This window comes from Dermacentor variabilis, chromosome 1, assembly GCF_050947875.1.
Source record: "Dermacentor variabilis isolate Ectoservices chromosome 1, ASM5094787v1, whole genome shotgun sequence".
NCBI classification, from domain to species: Eukaryota; Metazoa; Arthropoda; class Arachnida; order Ixodida; family Ixodidae; genus Dermacentor; species Dermacentor variabilis.
Window position 1 is genome coordinate 153,715,969 of NC_134568.1, and position 18,531 is coordinate 153,734,499.

General features: G+C 43.8%; 1 protein-coding gene across 9 annotated transcripts in view; it reads right to left on the bottom strand.

The window, feature by feature from the left end:
• The window catches only part of Herc4 (HECT and RLD domain containing E3 ubiquitin ligase 4), a 283,732-nt gene that overhangs the window by 18,139 nt on the left and 247,062 nt on the right, over positions 1 to 18,531 (bottom strand). For 8 of the 9 annotated variants that reach the window (XM_075697778.1, XM_075697806.1, XM_075697804.1 and 5 more), the window contains one exon: positions 3,088 to 3,140. In XM_075697778.1, coding sequence (XP_075553893.1) covers positions 3,088 to 3,140 — 53 coding nt within the window. Of the gene's footprint in view, positions 1 to 798; positions 843 to 3,087; positions 3,141 to 18,531 lie in introns of those variants that run through there. The other variant, XM_075697797.1, reaches the window with a different exon arrangement.

An 18,531-nucleotide genomic window follows, 5' to 3' on the forward strand; every position in this document is an offset into this window, starting at 1 on the left:
AGAAAACCAAATTATTTGTGTCCCCGTTAAGAGTGCTCAAAAATAGGCACACTAAACTGAGCTGTGGCCAGATTGCAAGCGCCATCACCCCTGGTTGTGGCAGTCAATGAACTAGGCCTACCATCTCGTTTGGCCGTATTTCGATGGGGGTGAAATGCAAGAACCTGCACTGGGTGCACGTTAAAGAACCCCAAGTAGTCAAAATTAATCCTGAACCCCCACTACCATGTGCCTCATAATCAAATCGTGGTTTCGGCACCCCCCCTCCCCCCCCCAAAAAAAAAATTTAAAAAATAGTGCAATACTAGCCATTGTCCTAGCGTGCAAGCGGGGAAGGCAAATGTGGGCAGAGCCTAGGCGATGGTGGTACAGGGCCTACAATATTTTGATGTTGCCTACCGTTAGGGCTATTTTTTTTACCTACACTTCGTGCAGGCTTGCATAGACGAGTGTAGTGCCGGGCAGTGGTTGTGTGCTGCACTGCGCTCGCTGGGCTGTAGCCAATCGGAGCAGACGAAAAGCGCCCGACTCCGCACTTCACCTGACTTCCCACTTACTGGCTGCGTATATGCCTTTGTCTGAAACTAAATGCCAATGCACAAGTTTCCTTTCCTCAACAAATCGAGACAAACTACAGTGAAACACATCACGAATGCGCAGTGCACAAATACAACTTCTCAATTCGTATAATACAGCACGGGGTCTGAAACAGCCCGCACCATCCGTGAGTAAAATAATTTTACCTTGGAAGATTAGCTCACCTTCCTCTGTGACACATGGTCATGCCAGTAATTTGCCACCGTCCTTGCAGCGAATATTCACTTTCGTCACTATATCAGCGCCTACAGCCACAGAGAAAATGGCACCACATGTTTGCAATGCCAGCCTGCTTGTTTGTTGCCTGCTGCCAGCACTCATCGAAACCACAGGTAGAAAGTGTAGTTTTCATGCTACACTACAGCTATAAAAACTGGCTTTGTGTAGGCGAGTGGACCTACACTTTTCTACACAGAGTAAGAAAAATGGCGACTTCCTACACTAGCTACACTCATGTAGTAAGTGTAGGTAAAAAAATAGCCCTGTTATTTGCAAACATCGTGTAGGTCTATAGGTAAAAAAGGGTCGCATTGCATTTAAAAGGAACCAACAATAACCATTGCATGTTTTGGAAACCATTACTATGCTAAAATTGTCCGAAAACGCAAATACAAATTGAAGACCATGATGTCACGCTGATATACAGGTGCTGTGGTTTCGGCGCAAAATTTCAATATCCCTCTTCCAAATTAATTAAAATACAGATTGGAAGAATACCATCCTATATTGATTTAGTTTTGCTTCTTTTAAACTCTGCAGCTGATCTGTCATCTTAAGTGCCGAGCTTTTTTGCCGCAATTCCTGGTAGCTGGAGACATGGTCCATTACCTGCCTGTGGTGCTAATGTAAAACGGCCCGCAAACTCTTTCGTAAGGACCACTAAACTTATTCGTGTGAACAGCAACTTTGGCAAGCAAGTTCTTCTTTTTCGCTGGTGAGACTATTGCGCGGTAGGTTCACTCACAAATTTAGCAGCAGCTTGAGATCTAACGCTGGGTGGTACACCGCTGCATGGCTCGGACTTTGGAATCACTCAATAGTAGGTCCCCACCCAAGTCGAGAGTTCGCACACTGACTTCCTAGTGGTAAACCTGGCTTGTCACTCTTGCGTAGTAGGGCAAATGTGGGTGGTGTCGTGGTCGAAACCTGACTGGCTGTTCTCATTTCACCACCCGGCGTCAATCCCTCCAATACCAGCAGGAAGGATATCTTGGCAGAGCCGCAGTGCCCGAACGTCGGCTCACGCCATTCAGAGACAAATCCAGTAGTTCCACAATGTCCAGGCGGTTGTGGCCTCGCTAGTCCTAGCGACAGTCACCCCAAGATTGGTGGTTTGCATCAAAGTCCCCACAGACTGTCGGCCATGCTGTGTGTCGCTAGTGCACATAGTTTACCCCGAGTCCCACGGCCAGCCCAGGCACACATAGACACTCGCCTGATGTTGCACCCCTGAATTCAGATTGATAGCGGCATAGTCCTGTGTGTCCTCCGTGGAGGGGGTAGTATCAATGGCGACATAGCGCAGGTCGCGGCGCATTACACTGATGCCCGAGACTGGCCAAGGTAGCTTAGGGGGGTTGCTATGACAGACACTGTTGTAAAAGCTGGCTATTAACTAACTTTGACTACCTGGTGTTCTTTGATGTGCGCTAAATTATAAGGGCACAAGTGCTTTTTGTATTTCACCTCCGTCAGAACGCAGCTGCACTGTCAGGAAATCAAACCAATAACCTCATGCACACCATTAGAGCATATCAGCAACTGAGACACCATGGCACACTCATCAGACCAAGAGGGTTTAGCAGAGAATACACAGTGTAACAGACAAAATAAAGTATCGCACAGCATGGACAGTCACCACAATGGGGTGCGTCAAATAAGGCTGATTTTGTCAAATGGAGAAATAATATTTTGGTTGCTAGGTTGCCCTCAAAAGTAATGATTGCAATCCACTCTAGAGTTCATGGTCAAATAGATAAAAATATTCCTGCACGACAATAAAACATCTGGTATTCATACATACTACTGCTGCTTTCCATGTACAAGTACTTGTGTGCATGTGTTTGAGAAGGCTCAAATGCATCACTGAATATTGTCACATGCCCATATGGTGGCAAGGAAAACAGACAATAGTGCTATTTTGTCTGTGTGTATGCATGTGCACATGCTAATTACTTCTGTAGTAGTTACATATGGCGGCCTTAAAAGAAAGAATCAAATTATGGGGTTTTACGTGCCAAAACCATGATCTGATTATGAGGCACGCCATAGTGGGGGACTCCGGAAATTTTGACTACCTGGGGTTCTTTAACATGCCCCTAAATCTAAGTACATGGGTGTTTTTGCACTTTGCCCCCCATCAAAATGCGGCCACTGTGGTCGGGATTCGATCCCACGACCTCGTGCTTAGCAGCCCAACACCATAGCCACTAAGCAACCGCGGCAGGTATAAGCCAGCCTTCAAGATCATGATATAGAAAAGTAAGTTACCTTGATCTCACTCATTCCAAGGATGGGAATTCGGTCTGATCCTGTCAGGAAAACTGGAATAAACGAAAACAAGAAAAGCACAATGTGCTGTGTGCCCAGCCAGGGTGTCCTCACCATCGATACATAAATTTATTTCATTTTAACATGTCCTTCATTTTCATTGAATATCTTGGTGAAGGTTTCCTCCTCCAATCCACTATTTCAATGTTCTAAGGAAAGCGTGATGAAACAAGGAAACACCAACCAAGAACTAAAAAAAACATTTAGCAAAAAAAAAAAAAAGGAAAATACAGCAAGTTCTGGCTCCCACATTTGAAGAGCAAAGTAAACTGTGTTGTTTTTAACAAGAGCAGTGGGAAAAGCTTGTTCACAGACTTTTCCTTGATTTAGAAGCATGGAAGCTTTAACGAGTTTCTAAGAATTCATGGTTTTGAAGGTTACGAGTAGAAGACATGGACACAAGAGGAACAAAAAGGATAGCAGAAACACCGTCCTCTGTCCTTCTTCATTCAAAGCTGTCCATCTAAGTGTCACTAATAAGGTTAACAAGCTAGCTTTTACAAACATTGGAGAACAATTCATCAGGCAAGTAGAAGGATCATAGTACTTAGGCGTCACTTTGACTTCACATTTTAACTGAACAAAGCACAGTGATCATATATGTTGTGCGGCATGGCAGAATTTAGGTTCCTTAAAACCCAAACTAGAGAAATCAAGTTCATTTCAACTAAAAGCATATAAAGCAATTACTAGACTGGCTGTCAAGTACGTGAACACAGTGTAAGACCTGCACACACCAGACAACACAAAAATAACTTGAAAACATCCGCCCAATTTACATAAATTTGTTATAAATATCATGACTCTCCAACAGCTATGTTGCAACTAACAAATCTTGAATCACTATCAGAAAGGAGGAAGGTCACCAAGATCAAGATGCTTCGTTCAATATGCTTTGGTAAGCTAAGAATTCGACCTGAGGATGTCTTCGACAAAGGCACATATACCAAACACACACCAGTTCACATGTACCAAACTACTGATACAACAACAACATTTCACAGAACTATCAAGTTTGCTATAAAGCGGTTCGACTGTAGTGTCACCTGCTGTAGGATGATGCTATTATGAAAATCGCTGGTAGCGGGCAGCAAATGCTTCATCTACTTCTTGCTTCAACGAGTCTCCAAAACTCAAGATTATGCAACCTTGGCAGCACACATGGTAGATTAGGTCTAAAACAGCACGCAAGCTGTGTATGCGCTCAGCTGCACTGACAGTGCTATTATGAGGTATGCCGTAGTGGGGGATTCTCCAGATTATTTTGGACCACCTGGGGTTCTTTAACATGCATCCAATGCACGGTACACAGGCGTTTATGCATTTCACCCTCATCAAATTAGCAAGAACAACAGTAACAAAATAAAAAAAAAGTTCACCAATGATTACAAAACTCCCTAATGCAAAATTTGAGTGCAGCTCTATATATCTCACAATACAGTCTACGCTCGTTACAACAGACCCACGTACAACAGACTTTTGGATATGATGGACCATATTTCAGCCTTAGTTTGTTCTACCTATTTTATTAATGCAACGAAGTTCGCTGTTAACAGACCGTGCTACAATGGACTATCTGCTACAGCGGACGAAATTACGGCAATTTTTGTCAAAATCAGGTGTATAAGATAGGTTTTTGCCGTGTCGACACGGGCTGGCAATTGACTTACGACAGTCAGCCGACGATCATGGCTCAATATCTTGCATGTGAGGAAGGGAGGAAAGCGGGGCGGAAGCACGCCATCTTTCGCGTGCGAGGCATGGGGAGGGGGAGGAGGGGCGGGCGAGGGAATGAAGGGGGAACGGTTCTATTCCGGTGGCTGCCATTAACGGCACAGCCATGTGGGCGCCGTATCTTGAAAATGATCTGTGATGTGAACAAAGTGCGCGCCCACGTGGGCCTCATCTTCAAAGTGCTTTGCGATGCAGACAAAGTTTGTCTAGTGCCGGCAGCCTTGTATGTGCTGTGCTTTCAACGTTTAGTTCATGTTGAAGCGAGAGACGGCACGAAGTTCAATTCGTGCGCTGCTGCTGCCGCACTTATTTTGCTTAATTTGCGATCGCCATCAATGCTTCGGCTTTCGTGCGAAACTGTTACTTTCTTTGTTTGTTTATTTACTTTGTATGTTTATCACTCACTCTTTGCAATAAATTTGTTAGACGTAACGGCGAAAATTTCGAAAGTGAGGTGTCTCAGATATTATGGACTTCGGATAAAACGGACATCTTTTGTCTGATTATCAGGGTCCGTTGTAACGACAGTCGACTGTATATGGGCTGGCGTGGACGATTGGTCTCGTGCGGCATGTTGTAAACGGAGCAAGGTGAGGCACCACTGCCTCGCTAATCTGAAGTTCACAAGAGCCAGTGCATGAAGCCAGTGCGTGGGCGACACATGGTCGCGATTCACGGAGGCTGCCGCCGAAAAACCTCCCAGACGACGCCTGCTACTCTGGTGCCATCTTGTAGCCACCGTTGCCGCACGCTTTTCTTCTCATGTTTTCGCCATAACCTCCTTTGCTTTCCACCTCATGGTTCCCCGCTGCACTGTCCTCTCTGCTTTCCTCCTCACGCCTCTTCCCTCTTGCTGCTTTTTTCATCCCCCGCTACCACACTCATCGCTCTCATCTTTCACTGTGCTCATTGTCTCAGTTACGCCGGGAGCACCAAAGCGCGCCACAGGAACGGCCACCTAAGAGCTGTGCTATAAAAAATGCAAATCTCTTGCACTGTGCGAATCAATGTTATGCGAAGCACTTTGTACGCGGCTAGGTGTCCAGCACTTTTTGGATTTTTGCAAAGTGTTACTAGATGATTCAATACTTTTGTCTACGTCAAGTAAGTTCTATAACTTACACCCTTACAGATATAAAGGCGCGAGTTATAGAAAAATTTGTGCGTGTGTGTGTGTGTGTGATGCGAGCTCCTGCGTCATGACAACAGCAAAAAGATGATGCTGAAAGTGTTGGTATGACGGCGATGGCATGTGAACTAAATTTTTTTGTACCCTGGCGAAGGAAAACTGGCATGTGTGCACGCACTCTCACTCATGCTATGTGGCATGCCACAAGCGCCAGATGCCTGGAAAATCCAGCCCTTACTGGCATTAGAGAACTATGCATGCGATAATGGCTTAATGGTCAGAGAACCAGGCTGTGGTGCTGGGGGGCCAAGGTTCGATCTCACCATTGGGCACTTCAATTCTCTTTTACTGAAGAGGCTTGAAATGATGCAAGACAGAAACCGCCCGCCCGCCTACCTGCCTGCCTACCGCAAAGTACCTGGGATGAGCCAGGGAATGCTTTGCATTATAAAAAAAGTGTAACTGGACGTGAGCAAGTGAAAACATGATGCAGACCAGCTTACCACAAAAGGATCACAAACAAAAGAAGTGCATGAAAATATTCTAAGCTACTCCTGCAACACTGCAGCATCACTGACAGTTCGAAGATCTCCAATTACTATTATATTATACAGATCATCATGCACTACAGTTTCTCATGAGGAGCACCCACAGCTCTCTTAAGTATTGGCATGTGGCAGCTGCAAGAGCCATATGTGCCTCACGATGCACACACACTCAATGCAATTGAGTGTGTGTGCATACACAGTTGCGACTTCCTTTAGTGAAGAGTGCACATGGTGGGAAAAGCGTGTTTAGCACAAAGGCTGTATGCACTACATAATATTATTCAAAAGAAATAGACAAAATGCAAACGTACTTCAAACTTAGGTTTATTTTCTGTAACATATTTATCCTGGAATACGCCAAACCAATGAAACTGCACTATTCTCTGGACACCCCAGTCATTTCATCAGCAGCCTGCCATGTCATACAACATTATTGGCAACTGTTAAGATTCTATGCTTCAGAACTGCATATTTAAGAAGTAAGGTAGGCTTGTACAAGTAATTTATTAAGTTTGCAAATACAGGTGTACAGCCACAGCACAAATCGGAGCAATAGCAACGGTATGCATCCGCAAGCTTGTTAATAAGACATTTCTAATGTTTGTTGGCCTCAGGGTTGGGTTTCTGAGATTTCCCCCAACACAATGCCTGACTCGAATGCGACAATCATACCATTCTCATTCTGGACCCTTTATCTCACATTGGCAATAACATCAAATTTTTCATTGCTTGGTTTGGCAATGTGCATTAGCTCATTTTGTTTGAGTTTGAGTCACATTCATATGTTTGTGTCATTAAGGAATGTAGGGACCCGATTAGGCTTGCCCAGGAATAGATCAAGTCGGCTTGGCATATTTACTCAGAGATAAATGCATTCTAGCAAACAGGTCCGGAGGCCCTGGTGTCTGTGCAGAGTAATTTGGCATAATGATGGTGCAGTGAATGACACAACACACACACACACACGTACATATATACGTAGTCAAACCTCACTACAGTTGATCCCGAATATATCAAACTCAGATATATAAAATTATTGTCTATATCAAACAGTTGTAAAACCCCCTTGAGAATCCCATGGAAAAGAATAGCAAGGTACTACATGTAGATCAAACTCCCTTGGCCGAGCAGGTGGCAATAGCCATGGCAATGAGGGACCCCGAACGCCCTTACGTATACACAGATTCGCGATCGGCGGCCAGAGCATTCGCCTCGGGCTCGATATCGCGGAAAGCGGCGGCCATCCTCGGCAGTGCGGGAGCCGCGGGTCATCACATCCTCAAATGGTTCCCAGCCCACATGGGGGCCGACGTGCACCCCGACTTTCCCAACGCCAACGAGCTGGCACACGGACGCGCGCGAGGACTCACGCACCGCGGCGATCGTGGCGAGCGAAGTGGCGGGGAGGGAGGGGAGCACCGAGACCCGCTGCTCACCTTCAACGAAATAACCACGCATTATCAGCTGTCGAGGAGGACCTTCCCGCTTCCCCACGCTAAACTTACTAGACCACAGTCATCTATATTCAGAATGTTGCAAACAAGGTCGTTCCCCTCGAGAGGCAGAATGAGCCTTTATTCATCGGACGTAGAGCCGCAATGTCTGGATTGCGGCGAATCGTACTGCTCGCTATCGCACATGCTTTGGCAATGCTCCGCGTTAAGCGGCACCGTGTTCAGCAAAGAAGAAGACTGGATGGACGCCCTGCGAAGCGACGACCACCAGACCCAGCTCCGGGCCGTCCAGAGGGCTCACGAAAGGGCGGAGGCTCACGGGCTTCCCGTCCCAACGTGGGTGCGGCCCGCGACCCCTGCCGACCACTAAACCAAGAGTGGGTGGGAAGGGGTTCCTCAGGACCCAATAAAGTTCTTTCCTCCTCCTTCACCACCACATTAGATATATTGAATGCCATGCCACACTGCGCCCCTGCAAGCATGCTTCTCCTAAATGGGACCCGATCACTTCTCGCGTCATCAAGAATATTTAATGGTGACAAATTTGAAATGGCACTCTTTATGCAGATTCTGTCAGAGAAGAAATTGAACCTGATGGGCAGTACATGCCATGGAGGAAAAAAATTCAAGGCCATTTTGAACTGTGAAAGTGGATGACCAGCGGAGCTGTAAATGTCATGGCAAAAAACTTGTAGTAAAGACTTTATTGCATCACTCATTGTCACTTAATAACGATGGTCACAATGGCTTTGTGGTTGCTATGATATACACTGATTTGCATACTCACAACTGCAGACAGATTCTGTGCAAACACACACAACTTCTAATTGCAGTGGTTCAGCCTGTCAATGTCGCGAAATTGAAATGCACCAAGGGTCTCAACACACTGACTTGCCCGTGAGAAATTCATAATGGCATTCTATGTCACTTGTCGCTGCCCCCCCCCTCCCCCCCGCTGTCAAAAGTTGGGGGCAAAGTATGTAGTTTGACCCCCCACCCCACCTTTGAAAGCGGGCACAGGCACTTTCGGCTACATGCTGGAAAGTCCATTGCCACTACAGCTAAAGCTAAATTTTCTTTCTTAGTAGAGCAACTACATAAGGAATGCTTTTCTTTAATATGCATATCCCTGCTTGGACAACAACGTTGTCTTTTGTGCCTTCCGGAACACCCTGTAGCGGACGATGCGCAGGATTCCCCATACATGCTCGCGTTGCGGATAACGCTTGGCGCTGGGCAGTTCCCGCCCTAACAAACTGTCAGCTTGCGTGACTTGCATCATGCCCAGTTTTTTGGGACCACTATATCCGTATTCTAAAACACTATCAGCTTGTTACATTTAATCTGCGGGTGAGGGCAAAATCCAGATAAAGTATTATAATTAGCCGCGCCCAACGATTGGTGTGCCTTACGGCATGAAATTGTTGGATTATCAAATGCTGGAACTATTTAATCTCTTTCTATTGCAGTGTTGCAGTCTCAGTATCTTATCACCATCAGAAATTTAATCAATCCTCTAACAGGTATAACTGTTGAATTTCATTGTGTAATCACAACTTATCATACATAAGCTCATGAAAATGGCCTTGGTCGAACTTGCAGAGCCACTTAAATAGCAATAGAATACTGACTTGAATTTTTTCTAAATACATGAGTCACTTCCAACTGACGATTTCATTTTCAGGCTGTTTTTAAATAAGAGCTACACTATTGTTTCCCGACAGGAGCAAATACAGCAGATATTTCGTATTTGAAAAAAATGAGGGCCACTTTTTGGTGATGTGTACAGAAAATTTGCACTGTGCAAGTTGCTTATGTATTCTGAAAACAGTAACTCACTGGTCGCTTTATCCAAATTTTCATGCATTATCCAAATCAAATTATGCAAATCATGCATTATACACGGCATTTGGTTTTTTTCCCTTGGTATACTCAGTAAAATATGCGAGGCACAGTGTTTATATTTATTCGACGTACAAAACAATGTTCTGAGTGACGAGCGATATATGTTTATTCTGTGTAGGTTCATTACTGCTTTTTAGAAAGCTACTCATTGAAGCGTTCCAGGGTGTCATACTGACGCTAATATGTTTCCTAGACTCCTAAAACAACACACGAGATACAGGCATGAAATTCCACGAAAGTAGGAAAATTTTAAGCGTAACGAGTTGTGAAACTTTCACTTTCCTGCTTTAAATGAAAGTACCACAGATAATTACTAAACCCTCATTTTTTCATGTATTTTTCTGAAATACATTACGTCATGAATTATGATAGACTGTCGATAAATGTGTCAAATTTACATAACTTATCCCAAGGTGATGGAGACTCCACATAAAGAGCAAGTCAAGGTGGGAGAATGAGTCTATGCATTCTATAGTGAGCCATCATAATTACATAGTAACTAAATATTCATTTATTTTACAGACAGTCATGCTTTGTTTCTTCATTAAATATATTGAATCACCTGCTCAAATTACATGCACATGTTAATTATTGGGCACAAGCATTACAACAAGGGAAGAATCTATTGCGATTACTATGGAAACGCCTCACTTCAAACGTCCTATCAAAGACGGTAGTGCCTTCATAAAAGCGGTTGTGTGAAGCGATGCATTTTCACTCAGAAGTGAAATGGGTGCACTTTAAGAAAGCAGAATGTTAAATTTACCCAAACCTCATTGTCTATTCCTTGCAACCACTGCACAATAATGGCAATAATAAGTGGCGTTCACAAACGTGTACACCATGACTGAAGGGGATATTACGAGATTCATAGTTTGTTTCTCCAGGGTCCTTGGCAAGCTAAACAATGCATCTTGTTTATATCTAGGGAAAATTAGGGGCATGGTATGAATAAGGTGTAGGCAATGTTCCAAATGGGTGGGCTAAATGCGCATTTTCCAGTGGAATACATATGCAAGTGGTCCATAGCATTATTAGTCTGTTTTACAAAGGCTGTAAGACTTTGACGGCTGCACTGGCATAATTACAACAACCGAGGCCAAATTTTGTGAACATAAGGGGAAAAATACGTCAAGTTTATATGCAATGGTAAATATGTGTTGATCAAATACAGCGTTAAAAAAAATTGTAAGCAAGTTTTCGAAAGTATCGTGCTACTGCTATTAGCTAGGTTTCCCAATGTACCAATAGAACTCTGTGTTTCAGATATGTTATACATTGAAGGAATAGGCAGCATTGTAAGTGCTTATTTAGACGCATTACGAATAATTACTGAACCCTCATCTCTTTCTTACTTTTTCATGCGTGATATATTAGTTCAGCCTGGTGTCCTCACTGAACTAAAGGAGGCAACTTTGTTATGTTTGGTGACTGTAAGGACAAGTTAATATGTGGAGGTGAAGTTCAAAACAGATGGGTAATTGGGGCTTTCGCAATAAATTACGTATGCAAGCACTCCAGAGCCTTTTAGCGTGTCTAGCGAGCGGGCAAGAATTGAGCCCGCTGCCCTGGCAGAACTATAAAAGCTGCCAAGACCAAATTTAGTGAAAATTGGTGGTACACTATGGAAACCCTCTGTGCGAAGTTAAATGTAGTTGGATCAAACACGGCCTTTGTAAAAAAATTTCTTATGCAAGTGTTAGAGCGCGTGATACAGCCGCTACCAGCTATGCTTCCCAAGGTCCCGACCTAGCTGTAATTTACAACAGGTTTATATTTTGTGGAAAGGGGAGGGGGACATGGTAACTGCGAATGTGAGAAAACTTTTACGTTCCTGGGGCAGCTTGCACGAACATTCAATAACGAAAATAATAACGGATTTAAGAATGCGTTCTTGTGTGGACTAGGTGTTGTCTATGGAACATTTAAAAACGCATTCTTAAATTCGTTATTCTTTTCATTATTAAATGTTCATGCAAGCTGCTCCTGGTCCATTTAGAGGAGTTGCAATAAATTAATGAGCCATCGTTTTTCTTTCCTTATTTTCTGGAGCCATAACACGTTCCGTCTTATATTCAGCGATGTCCTCGGTGAACTAAACCAGACATTTTGTTCATATTGGGCGAAAATAAAGGGTGCATTATGGGCAATATGTAGGTAGACTTTAAAGACAGGGGTCTGATTATGGCATTTGTAGTAAATTATGCATGTAAACTATCCGGAGCTTTATGAATGTGTCTTGCGAACAAACAATTTATCCTGCTGCCCTGGAAGAACTGTGAACTCAACAGATGTCAGATCTAGCAGAAATTGAGTGGGGGGGGGGGGGGGGAGGGAGCGTTATAAAGCGATAAAGCATTGAATAGCCCCCTCAGCATTTGGTAGCAATTGGCTCTCAACAGATTCGCTGGACATCTGTCGCAGGGTCGGGATGTCGATTCAATTTTTTTATGTGAATATTGCAAGTAAGTTATGTTGATTGTACGTCGTTATGTCATTAATAGTATTTACAATACTATTACCTAAACTAGCGATACATTTATGCTGTAGGCTTAAACAGCAAGTACAATTCTTTGTTCAATTATTCAAATTCTTTGTGGCAAATGTGCATTTTTTATGTGAGCGGTACTGCTGCTACTGGGCGGGATCCGGGACCACTGTGGGGCACTAACTGCCCTTTGTCCCTGTATCATCTTGAGATTTTATATAGTTGGAAGAGATAAATGCAAATTGAGATCATTTTTCGGGCCCCCATGGTTCACCATGTGCGATAGATAAATAGGTCCCTGTCTATTAAATATAGATATAACTGGCAGAAGCCTTTCCAGGTTATTTCAATTATTGTAAGAGTAATTTGCAATATATATATATATATATAAAATCAAGGAAAAGTTCTGTAGGTCCGGTGCATAGGTAGTTGAAGAAACGAAGGGGCACAATTATGAAAATGGCATGTTTAATCATTTAATGTTTCGGCCGCGGCGCAGCCTTTGTCAGAATAAACCAAACACACACACACACACACACACACACATATAGAGAGAGGGGGGGGGTCAGACCCATAGAGTTTCATATTAGTATACCTAGAGGGAAATCTGGAAGTCTACAAGTACTTTTTCGGCAGTTTTGGTTTCGCTCCAAGTGCAATTGCTATAACCTGCAGTGGGACAGTGCAACGCAAAGCTCAAAGTGGCAGTAGCGCGCTGGGCCAGCGACTTGGACAATGTTTGTGTTGCGGTGTGGCGTCGAAGCCCTGACGAGAAAGCGACGCCATCGTAAACGTTGAAAGAACATTTTTAAGATCATGCTTTATGAAACTTCAGAATAGGAAAAAGAAGGCACTACTGATACAAGACGTACAGTTGTACTTCTAGTGGCTTGACAATCAAATTTTATTGAGGGCTTCATTATGCATTGCTCGTTTATATGCTCATTGAAGTGCGTGTTTTAGGACTTTGAGAACACAAACTTACTTGTGGTAGGAAAGGTTGCGGCTTCCTGGCTGTAGTCGCAAAATGGGTAAGTGCAAAGCCATGCCATAACGCTTCGGAAGCGGTATGTCAATATAAAATATGATGAAGCATACTCGTAGGAGGCCACTAGCGTCCTAGCTAGCACTGCAGCAGATGTGCTTAAAAAATACTTGAAGCCGTTCAGCAATCGTGACAGCCGACGCACTTTTCGAAAGAGCGAGAGAGTTTGCAAGTGCCTGTCATCTGCGAAAAAAGTCTCGCGTTTGCAGCGAGCAGGCATTGTAGCAGACGACACTTATAGCATTCTGCTCAAGGGTGCAGCACTTTCTCACAATACAACATTTTTATTTCCATAAATACTTGAGGAGTATTTCTATATAAGTACATGCATGGTTATTATTGCTGTTGCAAAAATAAATAAATAATTATTCTTTGGCATTAAATCAGGAACAAAATCACACAAGCATGCATACCCTGGTGTGTCCTAGTGACAAACCATAGTAAACCATGCTTCTATCTCAAAGTCATACAAAGCTTATGTAGCGTGTTATACGTTATATAACATACTGCAGAAATAAAATGAGATTTTACGCGATAATACTTGAGTACAGCTTTGTTTACTGCACCGTAAGCAAACGCCACTAGTCTAAAGATCGAAGTCAATCCGAAGCCTGTACTTCCCATCATTCCCATGTAGGTTGAGGCAACATTCATGAGAACTCCCGTAGACATTAGCGCCACATTTCCCTCTAGGGTATTTATTTAGAAACTCTATGGGTCAGACCATCTGCGGTTTGCCCCACTCTAGAAATAGTTGGTACGGCACTACATGCGTCCGTTGAGTAATGGTTTCCATATCGGGCTCCTGTACTAGAGATCCTGTGTTCGAATCCTCCCGTCGGACAGTTTTAATGTCTATTTAATTATTTATTACACAGTACTTTGTTGAAAATGGCAAGTTTACAAAGACACAAAGCCGTTTGAAGCCAGAAGCACAAAGTTCAGCCAAATCCATGTACTTGCCCTAATTCCCATGCTGGCTAAACCGTCCCGATAGCAGCTCTCATAGACACTAGCACCAGAGTTCCCTCTGGTAATTATTGTATGAAACTCTATGGTATTGGGTAGTCTCTTAGCTTTCCTCTTGCTATGCCTGGTGTCACCACATGCCTTACTGGTTTGCTTTGCCTCCTCATAGAGGGTGCAGGAACTTTGAGGGACGGACATTAAAAAATCTATGGGAGGGTAGACATATACAGCTCTGCTGTAAAATGAGCAGGGTGCTCTCACTTTTGCTTGCTGCAAATATGGATGACTTGTGTGAACTGTAGCCATTAGCTGTCGGCAAGAGCAGATCACCACTCTGCTTCAAGAATGCAAAGGGTTTGCCGGTTCAGTACGCATTACACAAGAAAGCGTGGATGATATCCAATCTTTAATCTGAGTGGCTCTGGGCATGTGATGCTGAACTAGATTCTGCGCCCCCACGTTTGTCTTCTTGTAGACAAAGGCTTTTCATTAACAGCATTTTAGGATTCTGCGAGCTGCCAAAATGAATCCGGCCCCAACCTCCACTTGGACGAATGTTTACATTACAGTTTGAATTTAACACAACCTGTGGATGCCACACTCAAAGTTTGTGACCCTCACCCCCCCTTTTCAATGTGGCAGCGGCCGCAATACTCATCAATGTGCAATTTGAGGTACCGTGCTGAACACATCTGATTCATGCTTACACAGTTACACGTGGGTGGGAATGTACTGGGATGTTCTGCAAGTGGAAAGCCATACTTTCAAAACAAAGACCATGTGTGTAGTATTGGAAATCACCCACGTAGGGGCCAAAGGGAAAGGGCCAATAACTAGGAGACACATCGGCCACAATGCATCGGAATGCTGAGCAGCACAGATGAAGAGATGCATGGACATTTTAGGGCAGTCGAAAAGCGAGGACGACTGGTTCCAACAGGAAGTCATTTCCAAAACCTGGCACAACAGCCCGCCTGGCTCGTTGCCCACGTATGACGATTGGCTGGGCAAATTCACGTGCAATTCGCCGTACAAGTGCCCTGATGGCAGCATGGCGCATATCCGTACAGGCTAGTTTGCTTCTGCAGTGCGTCCATTTCTACCATATCTTGAATAAGAACACCCAACAAGCACTTCGACGCATGTGCAGCGCAACACAGTCTCGTGTCCAGGTGACGCAGGCTTTTGGTGTTAGTGTTGTGACAACTCCATGCGTGAGCAATATGCAACATTTGTCTGAAAAAAGAATTCACTGACGGTTACGATACTCACTAATGGAAAATTTGAACGCACCTCTATACGTGTTTTCATTTCACGACATATCAAGGCAAGGAATTTAAGAGAGACATGTAGCAGAGTCAGCCATCGTCGAAAATTTCATCTGCGCATCAAGCACGTGGGCTTTTATACATGGCACATCAATGATGATTATATGTGGGGTTTTATGGCGCAAGGGCCACTCATGGCCAAAGAGCGCCAAGCAATGTTTTAATGGAGTCAGTGATGCAAGTAATGATCAATGGCGTCGTGGTTGGCTATAACAATGGAACCTGGCTGTATAGGGGCCTTAAAACAATAGTAAAATTAACATATATCTATTAAAATTGTCACAGTGACTTTTTAGATGTACTATGAATTTAAAAGATATGTTCTCATGGAGGGATGGAATAAAATATGTAAATGCCAATAGCACTATTGCCTCAAGATGCCCTTAGGTGCAAGGGCCTGTAGGCACGTGCTCTACAAAATGCTACTATCGCAGCAGCAGCGTCTGGTAAGATGCTGTGCTACGAATCTCTTCGGCCTATAACTTGCAATGAATTAACATCTTCCAGAAAGTTAAAAACTGACTTTCTGTGAAAAAATGGGTCAGCACCAAGCAACATTGCAGGATGAAAAGGAATGTTTTGTCGGTAGGCTAGAGGGAAGTGTTTTTTCCTTTCAGTTTCCATTTCTCTACACTCCAGCAAGACATGGAGGACGGTTAGTGTCTTGCCACATCTGCAGCATATGGGAGGTTCACTACCGGTCAAGAGATAAGAGTGCGTGCCATACGTATGACCTATCCGAAGGCGGCAGAAAATGACCTCGATTCGCCGTATTTTTGTTATCGGTGGGAAATTTCGTAATTGTGGCTCGATCAAATGGAGTTTATTCGAGGTTTCTGTGTCCCACTTGTGTTGCCAATGCCTTCGAAGTTTTTTGCGCAGAAATGGCTTTAAGTCTGAGGCAGGGATACCTACGGAACAGCTGCCAGCTTTCGTTGCAATGGATGTGGCAATTTCATCTGCAAGCATGTTGCCCTTAATGTCTCTGTGCCCAGGTACCCAACATATTATGACGTGCTGATTAGATGTATATGCTGTGCACAGGAGCGAATATAACTCATTGAGTACAGGAATGTTGCGTTTCTGGAGTGACATTAGAGATTTTACGACACTAAGGGAGTCTGTGAATATAATAGCCTTTTGCAATTTCATTTTCTTGATATGTTTAACAGCTGTCAGTACAGCATATGCCTCAGCAGTGAATATGCTTGTTTCTGGGTGCAGGACGTTGGAGTCTGAAAATGATGGACCGATGGCTGCATACGAAACGCCGGCATGCGACTTTGAGGCATCTGTGTAAAATTCCTGGCAAGAGTACTTCGACTGAAGTTCAAGAAAGTGCATTTCAATGTATACCTGGGGAGCGTTCTTCGTTATTTCAACGAACGAAGTATCACACTCAATGAGCTGCCATTGCCACGGCGGACATAGCATGACAGGAGCCATAAGAGGATTTTCAAAAAGTGGAACATCCATTTCTTGACTGAGTTTCCGTACACGCAGTGAGAAGGCTTCTCTAACTGCCGGTCAATTATTAAATAAAGTTGCAGATGTCATGTTGTTTACACTTGGGTAAGAGGGATGCTCACGGTTTGCATTTACCTTCAGAAAATACATAAAACTTAAGTACGACCTCTGAAGATGAAGCGACCACTCATTAGCTTCAACGTAAAGACTCTCCACAGGACTTATCCTGAAGGCACCGGTCGCCAGGTGGATACCTTGGTGATGGACAGGATCCAGCATCTTCAATGCACTAGGGCTAGCCGAATGATAAACTATTGCCCCATAATCTAAGCGTGTTCGAATAAGGCTCTTGTAAAGGTTCAGGATGCATTTCTTATCGCTACCCCACGTTGTGTGTGACAAAATTTTAAGAATGTTCATGGTTTTTAGGCATTTGTTTCTGAGGTACTTCAGGTGTGAAATAAAGGTTAATTTCGTGTCTAAAATAACGCCTAAAAATTTGTGTTCTGTGCTCACAGGTATGTGCTGTCCCTGAAGTTCGACTCCAGGATTTGCTATGAGACCTCTTTTTTGAGTGAAAAGAAGACAGGTACTCTTGCTGACATTGAGCGTAAAGCCATTTTCATCAGCCCACTTAGACACCTTGTTTAAACAAAGCTGTACTTGTCGCTCGCAGATAGCTAGATTACATGACTTAAATCCAATCTGAACGTCATCAACATATACTGAATAAAATATACTACGCGGTATTGATGAGCGCAAGGAATTCATTTTTATGATAAAAAAGTGTGCAGCTAAGCACGCCACCCTGCGGTACCCCAGTTTCCTGTAGAAATGGTCTCGAGAGGACATTACCAATCCTGACACGGAATGTGCGATTTGACAAATAGCTTTCGATTACAATAAGCATTTTTCCGCGGATGCCCAACTCTGATAAGTCACGTAGAATTCCATACCGCCACATGGTGTCGTAAGCCTTTTCCATGTCTAAGAATACAGAAAGAAAGAACTGTTTGTGTATGAAAGCGTCCCGAATATATGCTTCAATGCGAACGAGGTGGTCTGTCTTCGATCGGCCTTCCCTAAAACCACACTGATATGGGTCAAGGAGCTTGTTTGATTCAAGGAAGTGCAAGAGCCTGCGATTTATCATTTTCTCAAAGAGCTTACATAGACAACTTGTGAGTGCTATGGGCCGGTAGCTTGCCACAGAGGACGGATCTTTACCTTGTTTCAAAACAGGGACTACTATCGCCTCTTTCCATGCCAATGGAATGTGTCCTGTTTGCCAGATAGTGTTGAAAATAGACAACAGAG